Genomic DNA, 25769 nt, shown 5'->3' on the forward strand with positions numbered 1-25769 from the left:
GTGACAAGGACCTTCTTCTGTATCATAGCAAAGCACTAGAAATAATTTCAGCATGAACTGTGAAGACACCACAGAGATCAGAAAATGCTACCTAGATCTTTTGAAACCACACCAATGTCGTGAATAGCCAGCAGTCATGTAATGCTGAATTTACAGAGTCACATTCAGATTTTGGTCAATATAATAATAATAATAAAAACTAACTGAAAACCAGAAAATAGAGTAAAGAAGAGCTTACCTGGATCACTAAGAAATTCCTCTGAGGTGTTCCACATCCTACCATCCAAGTACAACGTGCCATTGGTAGAGTTAAACTTGGTGTAGTCCCTGACACACTTGTGGCGCAAGTTGCCCATGAAGAGCTGGAGGCCTATGAGGGCAAAGACACTCAAGCAGAAAACGGTCAGGATCATCACATCAGCAAGTTTCTTAACTGACTGGATAAGTGCCCCTACAATGGTCTTCAGTCCTAGAGAGATAAAAGCCAAGAGTTTATAGACTGAGAGGCTGTAACGTCTGCATATAGCTACTTTTCATGATGAAAACCTCCATGGAAGGGAAAATTGGAAGGGTTTCTACTACAGGTTTGTAAGTGGATGGTAGAAACAAGAGACAGGTGATTGTTATGAATGTTTAGATTGGCGTACTTTTGTCTGGACAGAAGTCTCAGTATTACTCTTACACAAACACTGATTTAAAAATGGAGTGAAAGAACTGGATGGAGGAACAGCGAGGTACAAAAATATTCATGGAGAAAGAAAATATGGAACGTCTTTTATATTTTCATGGAGCTGCAGTAAAGGCTGTAAAGCCTAAATCCCATTGAATTTTGAGAACATGAATTAATATTAAATCACTCAGGTGATCTTTCATGTAAAACAGAGGAAGAGACACGGAAATGTTGTTTATTCCCTGATTATTTTACACATTTTAGTGCCAAACTCAGCTCACTGTCCTCATACAAATAATTCCTCTGCCTTCAATTCATTTGCTTAAGACAACATGAATTTGGTGTTAGAAATGAGCCAAATAATATGGGCAGTGAAATAAATATTCTGACAATGTAGATAAATCATCTTACTGCTTGGGTTACACAAATTAGCTTTGCTGGTATTATTTCACCCTGTAACATGAGCTTCATTTTTTTTATTCTATAAATATACCGATATAAATAATTATACTGTTTTCTCAAAAGGTATTGCTTGCTTTTGAAGTGTTCCTGGAGATCAGCCCTATTTCAGCTGATTGAACGTTACATGAATATGACAAAACCCACTCTTTTCAAAAAAGACCCTTCTTTTAAACTTGCATGCTGTAGTCAGACATTAATATCAGCAGCATAATGTTAACAATTTTGTTGTTTCTTTCCTATTTATATTTCATTAACACTCGATAAGTAGTAATCAGTGCTTCTGCTAATCAGTTTCGCCAGTATGGCAGCTGTAAGAGAAATCGAATTCAATGGAAAAAAGAAAATGCAAAGAGGAAACAGGAGGAATTCTCCTGGGCAACACTCAGAAGCACATTGATTTGCTCACTGAATACGATCATGCACATTAAGTCTCAGTTCCCTGGAATTCCACCCCAAGAGTTTGGCAGCCACAAAGGTTGAGCTAGCGCTGTATAATTTAAAATAATATACAATGTACTTGAGGACTCATAGGAAGATATGGTTCTGGTCTTGCTTAAAATTCTGTGGTTAAAGAAAGGGGAAATCAAAGTTTCTCAAAGGAGGATGAGCTGCTATAATGGCCAGCAGGTCCATCAGTCCCTGAATCCAGCAACCTAAAATATTTCACTCCTTCACAGGATGGTGCCATTAGGTTAACCTGTGAATGATATTAATAGCTATAAAATGACTATTTAACCAAAACGGACTGACCCATCAGGTGTGGGTAGCCCCCTTTCTCCGCTAAATTTGTTGTTTGCCTCTTTAGAGCTGATTTGTGGCATGGGAAAGAGGGAGAGCTTAGACAGTTCCCTGCTCTGCTCGAAAGTAAAGCAAAAAATACTTCAGTACAAACAATAGGTAAAAACTGGATTTTCATGATGTCTGCACTCCTCATCAGAAAGAGATTTTACAAATTAGGTCAGTTCTATTCAGGTACCTAGAAAAACACCAGCTTTGAAATTTTAAGTCCATCTGTAGATTTGGCTACCTATTTTGTTGCCTAAATAAAAAGCATAGCTCATCTGATAATCTAGTCTTGCATGAACTTTATACCTGAGGTGAAACTACTTTTAGTTGTAGCCCAGTTCTGAAAGGCTTTCTGGGGTCTCAACCTTATCCATTGTTAAGAATATCAGAACTTAAAGACAGCCAGGTCTTAAACAAGTAGTGAGGTGGGGAAAAAGAAATATGATTTGTAAATGCACTAGAATATTTTTCAGTTTTATCCAATATTCTGAAATATTTTCAGTGAATCTCATCATTAGCTGTCCTTTGAATGCACAGATGTTTCTTCACTGAAGGTGGTAAAACTTGGGAAATCTGAATGCAAACCGAGTCTTAAAAAAAGGGCAAAAAGCCAAACCACAAATTCTTTTAATTTAGTACTCTCTGTGGAATCCCTGAGCACATTTATTTGTTTGTAATACAAATGCAAGCTTGGAGACTGCATTTGTATCATCTAAGTACACGAATTAATCTTATTCACATGGGCAAGGACAATGGCAGCCCTAATGTGAATAGGGATAATATTAGCAAAAAAGACCTACAAAATTCCAACCACCAATAAAGACTATCTGTTTTCAAAATCAGGATCCAGTATTGTTAATTTCAAGGTCATTTCATGAAACTTGTTTTTCTCAGTTTACTTACTGGGGTTTTAAATAGAATAGTAATCCTATACTATTAGTTTTACAAATCCATTCCTTGCAGGTATCAAAAAATTTCTTTCTGAGAAGGCTTTCTGCTTTACTCTCTTTTTCTTTTCTTATTTTCATAGCATACAGGCTTCAGAACAGTTTAAGAAGGGAATGCTTTAGTAATACAACTGCTGTAATTAAAGACCTTTTAAAAATAACTTGTAGTCTGCCTCCTGGACCTTTGTTAAAACTTTCCAGGAAAATCATTTGGCGAGTGGTATATTTACAGTCTAATTGTTTTTTTCTCACCCTTTAAAAACATTTGCCCAGAAAGTTAAGTAGTATCCATCAAGTTTCTTGGCACAACTTACTGCTAAAAAAAGTGTCTAAATCACCATTCATTTAAACTTTCTGTGCCTCATAAATGGAAGGGATGAGGAGAAATAAGGACAGCCACAACGTCTTGCAGGTGCTCTGCATTTCTCTGAATCAATCCCAAGTTTTGTAAAAGCACTGCTAGATATATTCAAATTTAGAGCACTGTTAAGTCTTCTACATAAATAATCCTGCTTTGAAATAGTGCCAATGAGAGCACTGCAATATAGCATAATAGAATATACTATTTATGAGGCATTAAAGACATATACTTAATTCCTGCAAGTCAAACATCAAACCAGGCAGCATGCAGAAAAAGCTGAGGATCTGATCCAAAGCTGAGTAACAGCTACACCAATGACAATGGATCTATAGCTTATTCCCTAATCAATACGGGCTTTTCCTGAATCACTGAATACTTTTCGCATTTCTGGGCCAAATCCTGCTTGCGTGACATGAACCACACCATGAGATCCAAAATCAGAGAACGAGGGCTGTATAGGCAGCCTGACATCTGCTGAAAGCGAGGAGGATTTGGCCTAAACTTTCCTGTTAATGCAGGTAGAAATTAACACATTCAGAGGTTAATCCAATAAGCAGTTTTCAAATGCAAATCAGAAACCATAGAAAATGCAAGCAACACCAAACAATGAGAAATGGCAAGATCTCACAACACCATCCATTCCTCCTACGAGATGTTGAGGGAGTATTAGCGTAATTCAATATGACATCCATACCAGATGTTGGCAATCACCTACAGAATATCAGATGCTTTCATGCACAGTCTGGAAACAAGCAGGGAGAAAAAGCAAAAGCAAAAAAATAAGAGTGTGTCTTGCACTGTGATGATCCTCCCATAGCCTACTCCCTCTCCTGAGGATGATATGTGTGTGTCTTGCAAATATCTGCATGAGTCGTGCATGCAGGAAGGGAAGAGTGAAGAGTTCACTCTTGATGAACGTATTTTGTCATTGGCCACTGACACGTGGGGCAGCAAAATGTTTAATAACATGTCGGCAAGCCTGAACAGTTGTCAGCATCCCTGTAGACCACCATTGCATGGAAATGTGATTGTCAGGCCAGTCTCCAGGGAAAACATGAATGTATCATGTATTTCTCGCCTCTGGGATAGCTACTTCTTGAGTTAAGTGATTTACTCACCCAGGGGATGACATTTATCTCTCTGCAGGAGGACTTCAGCAAGATTGAAGCAGTGAACGGGGGTCAGTCTCCTCCACACAGACCTTAATTCTAGTGCTCCAAGCTCTGTCCTGGCTATCAGTAAAGTACTGGATAACATTCACAGCCCTATTTATAGCCTTTAGACTCACACTAACTTAAACGGGAGCTGGATCAGGCCCCAAAGTGCCTTGGCCCAATTTTCTATGAGGTCACCTTTCACCAGTATCCTGTCATTTTATGTGAGATGTTCATGATGTACACGCCTGTTCCACAAAGAGCAGTGGAGCTTGTCTGAATACAGGCACTTTACAAAATCCTGGTGACGATGGTGATGATGGCGATAGCCTGCATTTTACAGGCTTTTGAAGGGGAAGCACAGGAGGGCGTACCCCAGGGCTTTACGTTATCTCAGTTAGTAGTTATCAAAACACACTGGTGAATTCCAGGCAGGCAAACTATGACTCGAGACCCTCCATTGTCATGGGATGGGTTCCTATTGAGCACACTGGGACTTCGATACGCTGGTAATGGCTGACAAATGAGTGACTTTAAGTGGGTTGTTCTGCTGCTGACCATGGTTCCTATCTAGATTGAAAACGAACAAATCCGGTTGCCATGGCAATGTGGAAGATGCTAATTAATAAATAAAATCACTGAGAGTGAAAGGTTTTATGCTCCCATAGAGCAAATGTTACCTATTTCTAAGAACCTGAACGTAAGACATATATGAAGAAATTAAAAACATTTTTCTTTTAATGAGTCTGGATAAACAGATATCCAGGTACTGTACAAAGCTTGTTTTCTTTCGATATCATGAGCGACTGGAAAACAGAAAGAAATGGGTGTTTAATGCAGAAAAGGAAAAACTGAAGGGATCCATGAAGATCATCCGGTGTGTTAAAGGCTGCCACAGAGCGTAAGGCACTGACCTGACAGCCTACACAGTAGCTGTTGGGTGAAAAATAATGAGCTGATAATGCACCTAGAGAGAATGAGGCTGGATGGGAGTCTGTATTCAGAGACAGGACCTGCAGGTGATCCACGGACCTCGGGAGCAGGAGATGCTGGCATGATGGCAACTAAACTGAGCCTCATCTCCTAAGAGTGGGAAGCATGCGGCTTGCTGGTAGGTACAAATATTTGTGTTGCTGAATCTGGCTCTGAACCCAGAGCCAGAGGGCTCTCCCATGGCAAATCTTCTACCGGTGAAAGCAATAAGATACTGGAACAGACTTCTCAGGAAGACCATGAGACCTCCACCTTTGAAGGACTGTTAGAACAAATCAGGTAATAAATATCGTGCCAGGTCTGAGCTATGCTAAATGCAGCTTGAGGCCAGGGGAAAGGACTCTGAGGGTCTGGGAGATCTTTTTGAGTCCTGTGAGTCTGTGTCCTCTAAAGATCCCTGTGCCTGCTTGTGCACTTAGAGCGAGGCATTAAAGGTAGGTGAGACTTTTAAAAGCACTAATTGTTAACCTCATTGATCTCAAGTGAAGCAGAATGCCTTTGAAAACCAGCCTCTAAGTGCTTTGCTGGATAGAAGCCTTACACCACGGAGAACTTGGCCCATTACTTTCGGTAAACAATTTCACTGAGCATGCTGAGTCCAAGGATGTTTGTGCAAACAGAACTACCTGATGGAAAAGTGTGATCAATTTTATTGAGGAAAAGCTTAGGTATTTGCAAAGGAGAACACATCTCAGCCTTCTTCACTTAAGATGTAAAAGAGGAAGAAAAATAACAAAAAATTCACCTTCTCGCCTCTCCAGCAGCTGAACCCAAAAATCTCATGGAAGATATTACTGTTCATCATCTTTTCGTTTTTAAGGCTACTGTGGAAAAATATTTCATCTCGGCATAAGCCTATGTTATCGTTAAAAACTCACACTGATCTCCAAATAAACACAGCATCATGCCCAATATTTCTTTTAAAATATATGTGTCTAACTGAAAAATGAAACAACTCCTCTGAAATTATCTGCTAACATTGAAGAAAAAAACCAACAAGTTTAGCTGTGTTTTATAGGCAGCTAGGTGTTCCTTGGCAATTTGTAGCTCTCCACATCTGTAATTTAAACATACTCAGGGCACAGGTAATCCTGGCAATAAAATCTAAGGCCAGATAATCTATTGGCATATATTCGTGCAGTTGTGTCAGCAAATAATTTAGTTACTTGTATCTAAAACTGCAGTTATCAAAAACCTAGTCAAACAGTCAGAAATAAAAAAGTGAATGTGAGTTATTATGTATTACTCTAATAAATAATATTCATCATCTTTTTTTTTTTTTGCTATTAACCAACAAATGGAATAATACTGAAGGCCTTTGGTTTAATTTTAAACAAAAATTTTCTGAATCTCAATACTCCTTTATTTTCCACTAAAAAAATAACCAAAATTTATCCTGTGATGTGAAACAAGCTTCTGCTCCAACTCTGATACTGGACAGCAGAAAAATGCTATATATATAACTCATCAAAATTGACAGGCTCTGCTCTGACGAGAGTCAGGCTTGAGACAAGACGGAAAGTGAAAGGTGTCCCCTGGAGATGGCTGTCCCTCCAAGTTAGTCTTCAAATCGTTAGCAAAGGAAGCTAGGAAACTCTGGTTTTCTTTCTGATTGCCACTACGGTCCCACATGATCTGTAAAACTGTGCTCAACTTTCTGTTCCCCAAGAAAAAAATAATCCTTTCTCAGTGTAAGACCAATTAAAGAAAATGTAGCAAAACCTGTCTGCTAATTGATCTTTGTTTTTAAACTTAAAGATAAACATTAAACCAGGAACCAATTTCAAGGAATACAAGACCTAATTAACTTAAAGTATTCTTTAAAAGCTATATTTTCATATATGTTTTCAATGAAAAGTACCTTGCTCTTTCAGTAATTTCACTGATATTCAATACTTTAATGTTGGAACGAGGGAGTAAGCCCTAGACCCATATATATGTTTTCTCAACACCTCAGTTCCAGAATTCCTGTTTCTAGCTTATACTCCATGTAAGCGTTGGTGATAAGTTGTAATACATGTCTCTAAAAGTTCGCACCACAGAATGTGTTTAGATTTATATTATAGTGTAGATGTGCGTAATATAAAGGGTGGAAAAGCCTTTCTAGCCTTAAAGAGCAGTGCGTGCAAATCTGAGCAATTCTGTCAATATTTTGAACATTTTTGACATGTAATTGCCAACATCTGTTCAGGATTATCAACAATAAGATCTACCATGCATGGGTTTTGCTATCTTCTCTACCTTGTCATGCAGGTTGGAGATGTTAAACACTGAGGCTGAATGAGACCTGTCCATAGACAATGCTTGGCAAGAAAGTACTGTCACATAGTTAGTCCTAAGCGGCCTCATCTCTGTATAAATTACTTAATAGTAAATATTATTTATTATTTTAAGAAATAGTATTAAATAAGATTAAAAGTTGTGGAAAAAAGAGCTTCTTTCACCACCAGACATGTAGTAAAACACTGGATTTTTCTGTTGGTTTTTTTTTGGGGGGTGGGGGGGGAACTTTAACTTGTGAGAAAATGTGAGTTGGTGAAATGGTGAACCAACCAAAATCAAGGAAGAAACTTTCTCTGACCTCTTCAGCATCCAAAATTTAAAGAGCATTTCTATCACATGCAAATGGATAAACACCATGACAAATCAGGGTATCTACCCCTGCAGTCTTGAAACGTTGGCTCATAGCACAGATTTAGATTCCTCTATCAGCACGCTCTTAAACACGAATACACATTTTGAAGTCATTAACTTTCCATTTTTAAAAATCAATAACTGAAGATTTTAAAAGAGTTTCATTGCCATTTTCATATGGTTCATGAATGAGTACTTACGTGGTTCACGAGCCACTGCATACTGCCTTTCTTACAGCAGCATTCGTCTTAGTGAGGTCTGTAATTTTGGAAGCACTCTAATTCCTTCTGCCCTCAAAAACAGTATTGGAAAAAACATATGAAGAATGTATTCTATTGACAGGTCCCATTCCCTACATTCCTCCATTTCCTGATCAGTATCTATGGTTAAGTCAATTGTAATTACTGTGTTTACTACTGGAAATGGCATGTAGGCTTTAACTGCAGCCGGAGTGTTTAACCTGATTTTCACCTGAAATGACTGAGATTGTTTTCAGCGCCCGCAGTACTCTGAACGTTCGTAAGGCTGAGACATTGCCCAGGTCCACAAATTCAGTTATGTATCTGTAACAAGGGAAAGTCACACACGGACAATGACAAAACACCAGCAAAAAAACAACAGTCAAAGGGACAAAGAGAGACAGAGAAAGAATCACTTGTAGCTGAGAGCCAAAACGTAAGGATCAGGGCTTCTTACCTGGGATTACTGAAATAGTTTTTAAAGCTCTCAATACCCTGAAAGTCCGAAGAGGTGAAACACTGCCTACATTCACAAATTCTCCTACATACCTGTAGAATTAAGTCACAGTTATTTGGAATAATACAAGAGTATGAGACTTGTCTGAATGAAGAATGCATTCATACATAGTGGGAGCGAACGCAGCCATATGAGAGGTGCATCCACTTTTCAGGCTGTTCTTTGATGCCATTTGTCCCAGGTTTTCATAGTACGCATTATTTCAAATGTTTCTTCAACTATTACAATTATCTAATAGGCATCAACTTTTTAAAATGACTGGGTGAACTTTGTTATTGTGCTGTTCAGCAATAAACACTTTAAAGATTTTACCATCATGTAGTTTAACCAAAATTCTTTACATTGTAGGAAACATTAAGAGTTACTTTGCTGCTCTTAAAAAAAAAAATAAAAGCTTCAAATATCCAAGTAATTTCCACATAATATCTTCTGCAAACTACATATAGGACAACATGGGAAAATATCAGTGCAAATATGTCTACTGGGTTATTTACTCTACAGTGCTGTACTCTGTGGTAAAGCAGATGTTGGTTTCAAGAGAAGCTTAAAATTTGATTCCATTTTGTACATCAAATCCATACCCTTTGGCCACGGGAAGATGGATTTTGAATGAGTATAATTGCAATCCTACGAAGAACTATTTATGATTAAAATACCAATCCCCTCTCTTCACTGCTGTGCCTGTTTTGGTCATCATGGAGACCCACGCCACATCTGAGTAAAATGCTCCCAGGGGCATCAGGTGTGGAATGAGTTTAGTTTTATCAGTGTTGTACAAAATTATTTCTTCCAAGTCAGTATACAATAAAAGCATAGTTAGCACTACCTTCTAAACAAAACAGCTCTTGGATCTTTTGATTTCACTATTAAATTTCTATTAAATTTCATTTACATATTCTACTTCTTTGAGGCATTTGTTTTTACATGTTAAGGAAAAAGCTCACCTGGTTATTTTACAAAGTCTGCTTAAGTGGGCTTTGTGCAAAGGCCTCTGGGGAGGACAAAGCATCCTCTCCATATCTACTAATCCAGATTATAGCCTCAAGAGCAATATTGCTTCGCCTCTTCATATTCTCATAGGAGAGTCTAGGCAAAGAATTACCTGTTTCATAATTCCTCCCCAGGTTTACCCAGTGCTTCTTTCCCAAACTTTTCTGCAGCATGCAAGGTTGGAAAAAAATAATTTGGGGAGAAGCAATAGTATGGGAATATGGTTTTGCTGACCAGAGATCTGTAAAAACATTTTATTACTATGTGAACAAGCATATGAGCAAATACTACTGCTGCTTGCTCACAACAGCTAATTAAGATTTCTTTTGGCCATTTCTTGGATGAAATTGCAGCAGACCAGTTCCTCTGCATTGTGGACTGAGAAGCAAATGGAATTCCCCTCCCAAATTTACCTGTTAGCCAGGGAATCACTTATTGTCTTTAAGCTTTTGGCAGGGCTCTTTCCAACCCAGAGTTACACCTGTCTCTCCCTTGCCTGTACTGGAAATTACTCATTTGTCTGGGAAAGAGTCATCTAAACAGAGGCAGATTTATAATTTCTCCTGAACCCATCCATGGCCCCACAGAAGGTCACAAGCCATGCCTGTGTCTATCACAGGGTGCGAGAAAAGCCCTGGAGACCTGTGGCACCTCTTACTCTCTAGTGTGCAATTTGAAACTAGTCTCTGTGACCCGATCTGTGCCATTTCTGCCCAAAAGAGGAGGTAAGAAGTTATTATTATTATTATTATTATTAGAGCAATAACTCCAAAGCAAGTGATGGCCTTTGCACGATAATACCCATCAGAGAAAGAATCAGATTTTCTGTTAGCTCAAAACCTTTGCTGCATCTAAATGTCACGGCCCCTTATCAGGCTCTTCAATTTTGAATCACCATGAAATCTTTCTTTCCGGATACAGAAATACCTCTAGCATCACACTAGCTACAAGCACAGACAACACCTCAGCTACCTGTGTGATCAATCTTACTTTAAATTACTTGCAAATTGGACTTATATGAAGGATAAATCATAGCACAATAGAGTCCATTATCCAACACTCTGTACTGTCTGCTGCTTGCATAGTTGGGAAGGAGGTTTCATGGTACATATGAAGATCATATTGCTGTCACTTTTAACTCTCTCACTGCTGCCTATGGTCTCAAGGAAGCTCGTTTCTATCTCTTCTATTCTAGAATCCCAATTCTTTGCTCTCTACATTAGAAATGTTAATATAATATGCCTTAAAGTAAGAAAAAAATAGGAATGGCTGCCATCTCTGAAGAGTGCAGCCATTGCTATAATTTGGTGTTGAGAAACAAATTTTTCGCAGTTGCAGGCCTTCCTGTTTTACGGATCTTCTAACTGAGAGATGAAGTATTGTTTGGAAAGAAAATTGACATGTAGCTAGGAAAGCAGGCACAGCCATGCAAGCCTCTCATTGAACAAGCCTTAAGGAAGTTTTCATGAATCCTTGGGCTGGAGCACTGTGTGGCCATTCAAGTCTAGAAGAATCCGATAAGCAAAAAGAGTCTTAAGCCCACAATCTCTGGGCATCAAAACCTGGTTCGTACTTGCAGGGAGTGAATTCATCTCCAGGCAACTGTCCACCTCAAACTGTGTGCAAACCTTTATGTCTTTCCAGCTTCCCAAGTTCCAAACCCCCAGAGATGATGTGGGCAGAATTTAAGGGATATCCAGACCTTGTCCTGCACTGATTATTCAGACCCGACCCTCACTGATAGTAAATGAGATGCTCCCAGAGTAGTTCTGCAGAGTCAGGGGTGATGCCCCAGCCTCCATATGAGTGGAGCAGCCTCCATATGAAGTGGAGCAGATGCATTGCCAGGGCTACAAGCAATGCTCATCTTGTCTATTTCTCTGCTCCTTTCTGCCTCACTGTCAAAAACCGCCTTCCTTGCAGAACAGAGGGAACCCATGCACAGACACTCTCCGTGCTGTGCTGAATTCAGACCTGCAAATGAACTGAAGTCTAAACTCACAAATAGGTGAACTATCTTACCCCACTTTTATTACCTGTCTGATGGACAGGAGAGCAGGCTGGTGACACTGTTGTTCTGTCCTGCCCCTATATGTTGCAGGAGAATTGCACTTAGCACTGCCTGAGGAAAAATTTAACTGAGAAAAATACTTATGTATGTTGACCTCCAAAAGCTCCTCCCCATCTGTGTTGTCTTCCTTTTAAAAGCTTATCATGATGGCCAGATGTCAGTTCAGCCAAATCCATAGGAATGCAGTAACAGATACCAGGATCTGGCCCAGGGCTGGCTTTGATATAAGCCTACTAACATAAATGGGAGTCTTTCCAATGAAGTCCACACAAGTTTTACACAGCTTCATGCTGTTCCTCTACTAAATACTTATAAGAATTATAGAACCACAGAATATCTCAAGTTGGAAGAGACCCATAAGGATCATGGAGTCATCTTCCCTGCTCCTCACAGGACTGCCTAAAACTAAATCATACGACTAAGAGCATCATGCAGATGCTCCTGGAATATTGGTCCTGATCCCTGCACTCTACCAGAGTTTTGCTACCAACTTTAGTGGCCCTCGTTTGTGTCTGAACTAAGTCTGGTTGAACATTTTTTACCACTTTTAGTTCCATTCAAATGTCACGGGCCTAGGAGTTTAGGTCAAATGTCATCAGGCTTGCATCTCACCTAAGGATGTGAACGATGAGGTTTAAAAAACACAGCAAGAACTAAACTAAAACCAGAACATAATATAGATATCATTAGCAGAAAACACAGGGACATTAGGTGAAATCTTTCTATGGTCAGAAAATAAGGGCTTTCAGGGCATCTCTACTAGCTTCCACTTCAAGATGACATGTGGTCTCCATGTGCTTTTCTCTCTTGTTTGACTACAAAGAAAATCTAGATTTCTAGCTAGCTGGAGATACCGACAGTGTCAGACATCTGCCTTTGTCCAGAGCTTGAGCTGACCCTGTGTCCGCTGCAAACACTGGCTGACTGCTCCCCTACCCTCATGTATTTTTAGCTGTCTAGATTCCACAGATCCATCAGATCCTTCAAAGCATCAACCTCACATGTCCTGAGTGAACTCTAATAATCTAGGTAGAAGCATACAGTTGAAGGGGAATATCACATTGGGGGCTAAATTTGTATTCTCCCGATATATAACAAGCTTCAGAGGCCTTTAAATTAATTCCCTATAGTAGTAAAATAGTAATTGCTTTCAGGATGAAGAGGGTCTGTGAAGAAATGGAAAACAGCTTTGGTGGTGTTGTGGATGGATAGATTACAAACAGGGATTTAAATACATGGGTATTCAGTCATACTTACAACTTTCTATTCAGGAGTCTGAAGCTTCCCAAAAACTACATTAGATAGGCAAGTATTATTACAGATATTTTACAAACAGCTCTCTCTGTGGAGTACAGAGAGAGTAATTTCTCCAAAATAGTCTAGTGTATTGAGAGATCAGAACTGAGAATTCCTCTGACTTCTTCATCTGAAACCACTCAGGAAAGCAAACTCTATCCTAATATACTTCAGCATTTTCTCATTGATACAATTTGAGTGAAAAAAGAGAACAGTCAGACAATTTTTTTAAAAATTCTATCACATATTGCTGTCCTGAAATGTATAAAGGAGTGCTACTTACGCCATAACAATAACGCTGAAATCCAACCAGTTCCATGGATCTCGAAGGAAGGTGAATTCTGTCATGCAAAATCCTCTCGCCAATATTTTTATCAATGACTCAAAAGTGTAAATGCCAGTGAAAGTGTACCTGGGGAATAAAGTGGCCAAGACAAGTAAAAGCATTAGCAAGCAGTAGATGGCAGGAATGGCAGAGGCACACTCAACCCAATCCTACTCACATGGGATGCTCCTGCCAGTCTCATTGGTGTTGCCCATGTAAGTCATGGCTGCAGCACTGGGCTGCATATGAGGAGTTTCATGTGTGGACCAAGAAACATGTAAGAAATGGGAAAGCACTCATGGCAGCCGCAGGGTAAGGATAATTTTCACAGCAGAGTGTACATTGACGAATCCTCAGTCATTAAGTCAAGCACGAATACCACACTACTAAGCTGTGCTATGGGATTTCTGAACCTCTGCCTGCAATCATCAGTGAAATAGGAATGGATCATGACACATTCCTTGTTGTTTCTTTGATTTGAAGGAGGGTGGTTGGTCATTCATACCTCTCATCTCTTCCTGCCCAGGCCATTTCGAGGGACAGCAGGTTAAAAAATGCCACCACTAGGTTTTATTAGCTAAAAAGGGTATTCTTCCTGCAACTTCCTTTCTGTTTCACTACCCATGGTAAATCACACCAGACCTCGGAATTAAACAGCAGAATGTCCTCACTGAAAAAGAGGAAAACAACTCCCACCCAAATGCTATATGTAGTAATTTTGACCTGCTTGAGAGTAAAAGAGACACAAGGGTAGTTTTCTTCCTTAGTAAGATAAGTTATTTATTACCAACAGCCTCTTGACTGTGATGATCTTGCATAGAACATACATCTTACCTTTTGTAATAAAGATGGTGCTTGTAATAAAACTTAGCACATTATCTGTGGAGAATAGTAATGTATCTGATATATATAACAGTCAGATCTGTATTCTCCCAGGGCTCTACCTACCGTACTTCAGGGCATACAACATCTCTTTTTTAATGTTTCCACCCGACACATCTAGCCCAACAGGACTAGGTATTCTAGGCCACATCTTAATAACAATAACAAATGTTTAGTATCCACCACTGGCATTCCCTACCCCATTTCTCCAAATGAAGATGCAGATGATACCAAAGTCTATTAAAAAAAAAGCAAACAAACACTTAAAATCCCATACACCACAAATTTCATAAGTCATGATGGTAAGGGCTTTCGCTAAAAATACTATCTTGGGTTTTCTGTTCAGTCCCTAAACATCAGTAGCAATAATGCTGCCATCACATATAATAAATAACAGTTGGGATTCCTGTTTGGTAAAAAAAAAGGTGTAAGCAATTAAAGGTGGTAATATAAGGAAGAATTTCATTATGCACAAAAAGCAAATGTTTTCTTTTAGCTGTATTCCGCTGACCTGCAACTGGGCACACATACAGGTAGTGGCAAATCTCACGCCCTCCTGCCATCGTGTTACACAGCAGAGCTGGTTACATCTGTTATAAAACCTCAGTATGCTTCATCTTAAAATTGAGATTAGCAGGACCGGTTTTATGCAACAGTGGGTGTAAAATGTTTCTTTCATCTCCTCTTTGACCATACACCTAAGCATTATCTTGTATATGACTTTTCATGGTTCCTATTTAGTTTTGCTCTGGTATTTCAAATATAGGTCATCCACGTGACAGTCTCTTTAAGCGTGTGTATTCAGTAATACATGCAGAAAACACATGCAAAGAACAAGAAAAAAAAATACTTAACAGTACATAAGCTCATTAAAATTATAAAGCAGTGCTATTTATTCAGCATGTCAGATGGTTTAATTGATTGTATAATCATCATCTAATTCTAAATGGATAGGGCAAAGTCCTCCAGCAATTGAACAGCTTCTTTAACAACAGAAGTCAGGATTTTTAAAAGTTTTTAGTGGGGGTAGGATGAATTGATTTCTTTTCTTCAAAATGGTAAGGAAAATGTTTTAAAGAAAGATCTAGGACAAATATTTGCACAAGATTACTCTTGTATCCCCTGTGAGTCTCTGGAATAGCAGAAAAAAATGGATTAAATGTATCTTTTCCAAATCCAATATTAATTAATTTGAATTATAGTTCATTGGGTTATTTTGCTCCTCAGAAGTACTTGCATTTGATTTCATTCTCTGCATTTGAGGAGGAAAAGCTAAGAGCGATGCAGAAGAAGAGGAAACATGGAAAGGAAAGGATTTACTCTGCATTTCTGCTCTACATTTCTTTCATGCCCTGCTTGATATACTGATAACATCACCCACATTTTCCTGCCTATGGAAGACATGACAAGCACTCTGATATTTTCCTCCAGAATGTTTGAATTCCCAGCTGTAGACCCACTGACCAAATTTTGACTCATATGGATGAGATGTCCATGTTTCAGATGAATGCATCATGGCTATGGCACTGTGTGACAGTTTTCAATAAGAAAAGGGCAACGTCAGGGCAAAAGAAAAGTCACAGACATACTTGACGCTAGCACAATATACAGAAATACATGAAACATCCTGCGATTGGATGTTCTTGTGATCAGATGAAATATTTGGCTCAGTGTGATCTATAATTAGCAATTTATGGCCTAGAAGATGTGCCCTGTACAATTTTATGAAACCTAAAATAAGGGCATTTTACTGTCTTTCCTTGCAGCCCTGAGTAGACCAACCAACAGGCTACGGAGCAGCAGATGGCTGTGTTTATCATATGTCAGTCAAAAATAAAAAGTGTGTTCTGATTGGTTCAATGAGCCAAAATAATTGTTTAATGCACTGTATGTTGATTAGCTTGTGCATCTGGTATCTGTCTCTAACAGGAATATTTTAAAGAAACTTAAAGAAATGAAATGGGCTTTCTGAAGCTCATTAGTCTCTTTTAAAATTAACTTAAAAAAAAAAATCTTCAAGTGATATCTTTGCTATTTTTTCTGAAGGTTTGACAAGGTAAAAAGACAGCAAAAAACTCTTCTCAGACAATTTTATGGTTGCTCATAAAGTATGCCTACCAACGATTACAGGGGAACACTTCACATGATGCGCTCCGCCAAAAGAAACTTTTGCTTCCAGTAAGTTCCAGTTTAAGGATAGAACTAAGTATTTCCAGGAAGTATTTTCTGAAATAATTCAACTTTAACTCCATTGGCCTATTCTAATGTGTCAAATCATCAAATCTCTTGCATGGGGACAGTGGAAGGCTGGCCAGTTTCAAATGGAGTTTTCCTCATACGTGATTTCATTCAGAGGTAGCAGAGCAGGTGTATTTAGCAATAAGTATCAGCTTGGTAGACTAAAAATTGTTTGTTAGTTGACTTACTAGGGGAGTTTTCACAGGCAACAAATAGCTGGCAAAAGATTTTGTCAGGACAGATAGTACGGTCAGTATTACTGGACAGAAACTAGACAACCGCAAACAAGATGAAAAGAACAACGTAACAAGTGGAAGAGGAAGGATGAAATAAGGACAAGACAGGTGTAAAATAGCAAGGATACTTACTCAACATATTTATTCCATGACGGAGTCTCTGATTGTGCCATGAACACACAATTAGTTAAAATAGTGCACATAATAAACATACTGAACAATGTAAATAAGCAAATTAAGGAAAACAATGCATAAGTTATAAGACTTCCTAAATTTTTGTCATTTTACACAAGATGTGACAGCTCAGTCATAATTTGCAAGATGCTTAAAAGCACTATAGACATTTGTTTGCAAGTCCGTAGGGAAACAAATGATTGTATAAGCACAGAAAAAATCAGGGAATCTTCCCTGCCTTTTTATCTTTGCCTACATCTTTTACACGTACTTTATACAGTAAACAAATGTACTGACTCTGCAGTCTTCTGAAAATACAATACATCAAATTTACAGCTGTGTTCGTCAGATGACAGTGTGCATAGGTGCACAACTTTGTATGAGAAGAGGGATTAGTCTCATTTAAGGATCTACCGAAAAACCTGTGTCTGCAAATTCCTGTTTTCTGTTGCACCCTGAAACACTTCTCAGGCACTAGGGCAAGTTACAAATCTGGCCATTCTAATCTCTCTAATGGGCTTGAGGTCTTGCTTTCAGTATAAAGCTTCACAAAAAGAAAGTATGAGTTTCAGAGCACTAATTTTAAGGCTTGGTCTGCAAACCCGGTTGGTGAATATGCAGTCTTGGTCTGCAAAGTTGACTGCCTCTGCTGAGGCACCAGTTTCCCTAATTGGAGGCTAAAATGAACCTCCCCAGTGTATGGTCCATGCACTCAGCTGCTAAGCTGAGGCCATAAACATGAAAAGGAGCACCCTAAATCGAATTGCTGAAATTGAAAACATAGTTTACTGAACTGCTCTCCTAAAAGCACATGCCACTTTCTGTAAAAAAATTACAAAACATGACGGGATTCTTCTGCATAAGTAATAGGTCCTATGCTACTGGAGAAAGTTTAACTAGTGAGTTTAAGTGGAGACAAGACATGGCAAAGGAAAACAGCCTACAGCTCAGTCAGTATGTTGCAACCCTTCTCAAAGAAGAACAGTAGAGTCCAAATGTAAATTTCTTTTGTCTTCCTTAGGAAAAAAAAGTTGTTTTCTCTGTTTCACCCCTTTACTGCTCCTGTTGGTGGTATTTTTTGTTTAACAATAGCAATCAAATAATATCATTTCAAAGGTATGTCCTGAAATGTTTGTATGAAAATTGTCTTTTTGCAGAGCCAAAATCTCCACTGAATAGAGAGTGGAACATTTTCCAACGGGCCACATAAGCAACTACGAGGTTAAAAAGGTAGTAACCAATCTGCGCATTCCCCAGTGCCATCGCTGAAAGCAGTAATTGAACTCACAGGGACTGCTCATCTCATAAACAATTTGCACTTCTGGGGCCAACACCTCCTGCTGCAGGGCTGGGAAGGATATCTGATATCCAGCTGCATTTTCTCAAGTCAGCCTGAGATACGTTTCTGTATGGTCTGTCCATCTGGGTAACACAGTTAGGACACAAGCTGCAGCTAGCCTAGAAAACACTGATTCAGTTTTCGAATACAGTGAAATACTATGAAATTCTATGAAAACAACAATTGTAAAACAGAGTGGTATTTTCAGGCCAGGCCAGACAAATACTAGCCTCCAACTGAATTCCAAGCAAGGAAATTAATCTAAACACACACATTTTAGGATTGATGGTCTGATTTATATGTCCCTGTTTCCTTGTGGAAGAAGTGGAATCTAACAGCTTTCCCAGATGTTCGCTTAGAGGCAGGTGTCATCACCTTATTTGAAACACCAAAGAGAATATACCAGAGAACACAGGTTGAAAATGTAAGGGGTCAGCTTTGGGAGATCAAATACACTATGACATCAAACTGACTTTCACAACCAAGCTGAAAACTACAAATAACATAAAAGAAAGAAACATTTCAGTGGGTTACACACCAAAGTCAGAGCTCTATGTTAAAAGAAAGAGAGGACAGAAATTCCTACAGATGAAAATTAGCATTCCTTCCTGAAATCTAATGCAACTTTTTGCATTAGAAAAATTCAATAATGATCATCTACTCAAAAGAAACAAAGTAAAGGAGGTGAAACTGAGATAATCTATATTAGCACCACTGTCCGTTACCTATCTTAGAACTGCTATTAATTCTAATTTTTGAAAACCTGCTGATCCATGAGTTGACATGGCTAACACATCCAGAAGTATAGCTTAGACTCCGTTATGGACCACAAACCAGATATAATCAGCTACCATCACAATCCTTTCTGCAATAAATTAAAATTTTTATTTGCAATTTTAAGTTATAGAATAAGCTTTGGGCAAACTGATTCTGAAAGTCATAAATTTTATCTTCTAGCACAAACAGATTGAGTCAAACACAGCTTACTTCTACCTTAGACTTCATTATGATGGATAATTGTTAGTTACCAAAATGAACACTAGAGGCTTTTTAAGTGATCATTGCCAAATTACATATAATATGTGCAAGCAAAGGTTAGTCCCAATCAATAGTACATGTAATTGGTGCTTCACAAGGTCTTGTTTTCCCTTACGGAGGAAAGTGTGTAAAATCTGACAGGAGAAAAGTTACAAGCAGACACTATGAACAAAGATTGGAAATGCTTTAAGATTTTGTTGTTGTTGTTGTTAATGAAGTGAAACCCATAGTTCTAACATCAAGGAAGGTAATTTTAGCCAAAACCTCATACTGGATCAGTGACAAACTGAGAGCAACTATCTATAACACCTGGGAAAACTAGGAATAGCAAGTGCTATGGATTTTATACAGGACCGCAAACTGCTTGGAGAAAGGACACCACAGAACGGTCTTTGGCTTGCAGGCAAGAAGAACTAAGAGGAGTCTTTTAAGCATAAGGAATCAATGAAATGTTAGCAGTGGTTTGATCTTTTCAATAGGTAGAGACAGTAAATAAAGATGTTAATAACAGCTAATAATGATGCAGAAGGCAAAAGGCCTCATCCAATGCTTGTGTTTTGCATTTGATATAGATGGGATGCAGACCTACACTCCCCATGTCCTCTACGACAGAAATGGACCAGGGCCTTGTTCTGGGGAGCTGCCTGGGCTGTGGTCTTTTCAGAAGGCCTCCTAGATGCTGAGGAAGAGGAGAAATAGCTAGAAGAGGTTTAGGGGTATGTTGTTAATTGAAGTAATTCGCATTACTAGGAGGCTGTGGATGGTTTTTCTATTGGATGGATGTATTTTTGAATTACTAAGACTAACCAGGCTTGGCTGGATGAGCAGTGAACGTACAGTATCTATCCTGTCTGAATTCTCATGGAATAACTCCGCATACAGCTACTTAACCAAGAAATGTGACCCCCACAGCTTCTATATAGGATTAGTTTACTCTGTCATCTCTATTCTGTTCTACTGTTGTCCTTCAAGGTACAGTTAATGACTGGAAATGGAAATATGGCATCTACTAAAGAAGTTGCTTCAGACACTTACGTGACAGGGCACCATTCGTTAATGCTCTTTTTTGGCTTTTGCCCTGGGGAAAATAAAGATTGCTTTTTTACACTCACACCAGACAACAGATCTAGTTCCCAGATTCATGCCTGTGATATTATCTTCTTGAGTACTTGCCAGTTCAGGCTCCTTTCTGCCTGGGACATTGACTGCCTGCTCAGCCAATCGGACTTTGTGCTTCAGGTTAATGTGAAAGGTATTTATCATCAGAAAATAAATCAGTGCCTGATACAGGAACTTCACCGTTACTTCACTGGGACCAGACCTGTTACCTCCTGCCTGTGCTTGCCAAAGATCGAGCTGTCGCGTTTCCTGACATTATCAACACAAGGTGATAACTTCATTCTTTCTGGAACTAAATGCAGTTTGCACTGTGCAGTTTGCACTGTGACCTTTCACACCCAACATTTGACACACCTTATCTGACCATATTTCTGTTCCTGACATATCTTTCAAATTTACTCCTCTGTGGTCTTTTTTAGGTGATTAGGATTTCTTGCATACTTAGCTTTTGGGTGACTGCTACCTAGTGCAGGTAGTTCCTGTGTATCACGCATACCTGTGACCTCTTGGCTTCACCAGCCAGTGTAGAAGAAAGTGAGCAGAAGACAGAACGAGCCTCCAAAGCTGGAGTCAATATTCACATATACATGTTTTTTAATTAGAAGTTCAATTTTCAAATTCTTAGCCATATCTGTGCAAATTAATTGACCTCAATTACATTCAGCAAGGCTGTGCTGATGCCACTGTACCTAATAAACACTGTTGGGCTCTGGGTATGCAGCAGCATGTGCTGCACTGTTTGCACATATAACCTAATCCATAAGCAAATCTCTCTGCCAAATTTTATGGTGTATTCTTAGTAAGCATACTAACGTCTTGGCTGATACCACATATTTATTTTTGCATAAAATTATTGTTACTAGAAGTTTCACTTATTTTTCTTTTTGTTAGAATACTGATATTCTCCCTTTTTTTTTAGCTCCCACTGCATGGACAAACACTGGGAATCTGGTTGCTTTCCCTATTTGTTTCCCTGAAATTTGGTAATAAACCAACAATTCTAAAATGCTATCTGTTTAGCATTTATTAGTGCTCTGTGGTGGACATAAGCATTGCAGATCAGGGGTTTCCATCACTAAAGCATCACACAAGCATCACAGCAGCATGGGGAGTCTTTGAATTGTCACTGTCAGGTCTCCTACATGTGCTGTAGAGAAAGCAGGCAACTCAAGAAAAAGGGTCTGTTTTCAGTACTGCTCATACAAAGCCAAATGTTTGGGTCAGTTTGGTCTTCAAGAGAGATGTGACTATGTCAGTACATATTTCCGTGGCCACGTTAAAAGAACCAAGCCAAAATCAACCTCTGCATATACATAGATATATGTGTGTGTGTATACATATATATATATATATCTCTATATATATCTCTTGCATGACTTCAGAACTCGAGCTAGGGGAAATCAGGCATCACCCTTCCATTGAGCAGTCCAGGAGGCTTACACTCCTAGCTGGAATATTGTTTATTTATGTTTGTTTATTGCAATAAACAAACTAAAAAACCAACAAAATAATTTTTTTAAAATGTTCTGTTTCAGGAGAGCAAAAAAAATTCAGTTCTGAGGAAGTTCTAAATGAAATTGCATCTGCATATGGTGTCACAGATTCTCACCAGAGAGGTTGCTTAAGTGCTCAGTAGCGAAGCTCTCCATCAGTGTAGATTTACCCAGATGTGCTCCAGCCTCCTGGTCCCTTCCTTTCTAAGGTACTACACACAGTTTCATCCAGTGACTCTTTACTGAACATGACCAGGCCCTTCACACCCTTTGAACCTGAGTACACTAATCAGACTCTCCAGTGCAGCTCACATTATCTGATGCCAGCAGTATAATATAGTCATTTTCATAGCTCACATAACAATATAAAATGAAATAAACCAAAAATCCAAGTGTGTTTCTGCTTGTGCAAGCAAATTCAGCCAACAGATTTAAAACAGCTTAATGAAATAAAATGGTTTCTGACTTCCATCCATCTGTGTTTAAAAACCATATAAAATACATGAGGAGGGAAATCAACAGAAAGGATATGAATGTACCAAAATTTTAATTGCTGCTCTTCTGATTGGATGGAAAGGACTAAGTATATACAAGGCAGGAGTGGCGCTAAATCGAAAGATTGTCTTCCCTTTGTTCAGTACTATAAATGTCTGGAAAACAAAACAGAAAATGAGAACATTCAGTATTTGCATTATGCTCAGCTTTTCCCAGCCCACATCACATTGGGAAATTCCTGCCAGTATCCCATAATTCTTCCCCATTCACTCCCAAGACCCCAAAATTCCTTTCTATTCAGTGAAGACTTTTGTCCAAGACCTTCCCAGCAGAGCTGTTGCCTGCCCTATTGCAATATCCTAACTATTTTTTCTTCCTTCACTCCTTACAGGGTCCTGTGCCATCACCTCCAACATGCGGCTGGGAAGAGAGCGGAATCACCGTTAAAAATAAAAAATGACCTGGAGACTAAAATGTACTGGAGGTACTTTTCTGCCGCCCTTCATTCCAGACGCCGAGAACCTTACTGTGCTGTTACTCCATCTTCCCTAGCTGGAGCACTTTGTTGCTCTCAGTGGACATTTTTTGTCTCACCAAGTGAGAAGCTGCATGAGGCACAGCTCCACAGCAGGATCTGACACTGGTTAATATGGGTGGAGGAAACCAATGCTGTGAGTTATATTAAATCCAAAGCAAAGATGAATTGGATGCTGACCCATTTTACAAAGCTCTGAAGATAACCGGCCATGCACAGAGGAACTAAGACTCACTCAGAGACAGGATCAGGACACCCAGTAGATAAACTCTAAGCAACTTACCCGTCTTGAGCCTAAGACCTACACAATGCTAAAACTGCAAATCTATGTACTGCTGCTTGTGCCTGGGGATAGCAGGCAAATTTAAAGGTAAATTAATTTTGGCTCTTCCAGGTAAGTAATCTATTTGTCTTTATCCATTCAACTTTTATTCTGTAGCTGTTTCAGCTGTTTCTACACTATTTTAATAGAAGTAGTATTGTGGTCATATTAATTAATTGTTTACAGGAAACAGCATAGCCCAAAATCAGGAACATCAGTACCTGAAAGAACTGGAAGCTGCCTAAAAATACACTGTACTTCCAAGCCTTATTTTGTCCCCTGTGTTGCAAAATGTTTGGAAAGGGGAACGAACTGGAGTAAGCAACCAGCTCAGCTCTGCTGTCAACAGCCTTTTGACAGAAGCTGTTTGCACTGTTGTGGCTTTGGTCCAGCCTACATGTGATTCCTCATCAGGTGATGCTCACTTTGGGATGAAGCTTACCCTTCTGCAAAGTGCCAGCATGCTACTCACGCTTCCCTTCAGCTCTATTTTGGTCATCTTAAACAGAGTTGAACTATCCCTTAGCAGGAAAAGAACCACTGCTCTTCAGGAACGGTTGTGGAGGTGCCTCCTGCTCTTGAGCGGAGTGCTAGCACAAGACTCAAGTCACCCAGAAGCCCTTAACATCAAGGGGCTTCAGTGATAAACAGACCTGTGAAGAGTCAAGGCTCATGCAGAAGGCAAGACAGGGTAGATAAAAACCTCTGGCTTCATTAACTCAGCTACTTCTCTGCTCTTTACAGACACTGTACATTCATACTCAGAGTTATCTGAAAACACCCACATTTTAATTATGCTGTTTATCCCTCTTTGCTCTCCTGCTTAGATGTTTTCTGGGAGCCTTGCTCATGCCAAAACTCTGATTCTTAATCTGAAAAAAATATTTTTACTGGCTGTAGAAAGACAAAAACCAGAGCCCTCAAAACAGAGACAGTGTTTTTGCTTTAGCAAAAGCGAAGAAGCAGCATGGCAGGCTGGTGCTCACCTTACGATCATTGTAGAAAGGGTCAAGGTCCTCCAATGGCTCCCCAATGAGCTCTGGAGGAACAGTCCCATAGATATCGGGCAGCTTCTTGCAAGCTTGCAAATCAAACTGAGGCTGAGGTTTCTCTTCTTCACCCAGCTGCTCTCTGTATTCCTGCTTTGCATTCCGTGCAAGCTTCTCCGCGATTCGTTTCTCAATAGCAGCCAAGGATTCAGGCGTGAACCGGTGGAAGCTGTTAGTACCCGGTGGTAACAAGAAGTCAGCCATCTTTTCATCCTGCTTTGTCTTTACTGGTCTTTACTCCTAGTAGAAGAAACAGCTGGGAAAAAAAAGTACCAAAAGTTAGTGACAGAAGCAAAGCAAGAAGAACAAAGCCTTCAGAATGAAAAAATTAACCCAAATAACTTGTAGGCCATCTATTACCAGGAAACTCTTCAGCTATTTTTACATAGTTAGTAGAACATCAAGGAAAACAGAAATGACTGAAGCTGTAATTTCAATTAGGAATCACTGGTGATTAGAGCTAAAAAGACTTCATCAATAGACTGTGGAATATTTTTAAGTTTTTCAGTCACTTGGGATCCTAAATCCAAACTAAGAAGTAACTTAGATTCATAGAAGCTTAAGTTTCATTGAAAGCCACAGGGATTTGGATTCCTCATTCATTTTTGAAAATGCAGCTCTGGGAGTGGACGAACAATGTGGCTAAGATGACTGCAAGGCAGATTTAAGTCAGCCAGTCTCAGGCCACATGATGCAAACTGTAAAAATGCCCCAGCTGTTCTATTCCAAATTTAAAGAGTGAAGGGTCAAGTTCAGATTCATAAATCACATAGAAATTCTTCATAATCTCTGTTTTAGGCTTCTGCAACATAATTTTTATTTTCCTTTGGGATAGGAAATATCATCGTCAAGATATCCATCAAGACTCTTGAGCCTTTTCTTCTCCTCCACTCCATACAATCTGAAGGATGTTGAAAGCCCAAAAGTGCCTGGCAAAGCCCTGGGACCTTCCTGAGAGCACTCCGAGCTTCTGAGATGCTGAATAGCCACTGCTGCCACTTCAACACATCTGAAAACCAGGCTCCTTCCATCCAATACCAGTTCAAACATCTAACCCAGACCTGTGAGGTCTGACTGTCTTGGGTTGATAGTGCTTCACTGCTAAAATTTCCCATCCCCACCTGAAGGAAAATGAGTGAGAATTGTCACATCTCTCCAATTTAAAAGAATGAAGCCAAGCGTGAAAAACACAGCAGTACAAAAACCCTGCTTGTATTTGTACTAAATAACATGGATAGCTGTAAAAATTAATGTAAAACAATGTTTGAAAAGGGATGAAGCTTATCCCTGTTCTAGTAGCCTGCACAAATCCACCCAAGTTCACTCAAGCTGTATTTTGCAATTTAATACTGACTTTAATGACATGTTTTTTCCAGCAAGAGAAACCCTCACTACGGAACAATT

General features: G+C 39.2%; 1 protein-coding gene across 1 annotated transcript in view; it reads right to left on the bottom strand.

Moving 5' to 3' along the window:
• Positions 1-25769, bottom strand: part of SCN5A (sodium voltage-gated channel alpha subunit 5) — a 227032-nt gene that overhangs the window by 160862 nt on the left and 40401 nt on the right. The window contains exons 2-7 of the mRNA XM_075419829.1: positions 24303-24621; positions 22496-22614; positions 16934-17023; positions 13404-13532; positions 8704-8795; positions 239-469 (exon numbers count right to left, since the gene is read on the bottom strand). Coding sequence (XP_075275944.1) covers positions 239-469; positions 8704-8795; positions 13404-13532; positions 16934-17023; positions 22496-22614; positions 24303-24569 — 928 coding nt within the window. The 5' untranslated portion in view covers positions 24570-24621. The remainder of the gene's footprint in view (positions 1-238; positions 470-8703; positions 8796-13403; positions 13533-16933; positions 17024-22495; positions 22615-24302; positions 24622-25769) is intronic.

Source organism: Opisthocomus hoazin, chromosome 4 (genome assembly GCF_030867145.1).
Source record: "Opisthocomus hoazin isolate bOpiHoa1 chromosome 4, bOpiHoa1.hap1, whole genome shotgun sequence".
Lineage (NCBI taxonomy): Eukaryota > Metazoa > Chordata > Aves > Opisthocomiformes > Opisthocomidae > Opisthocomus > Opisthocomus hoazin.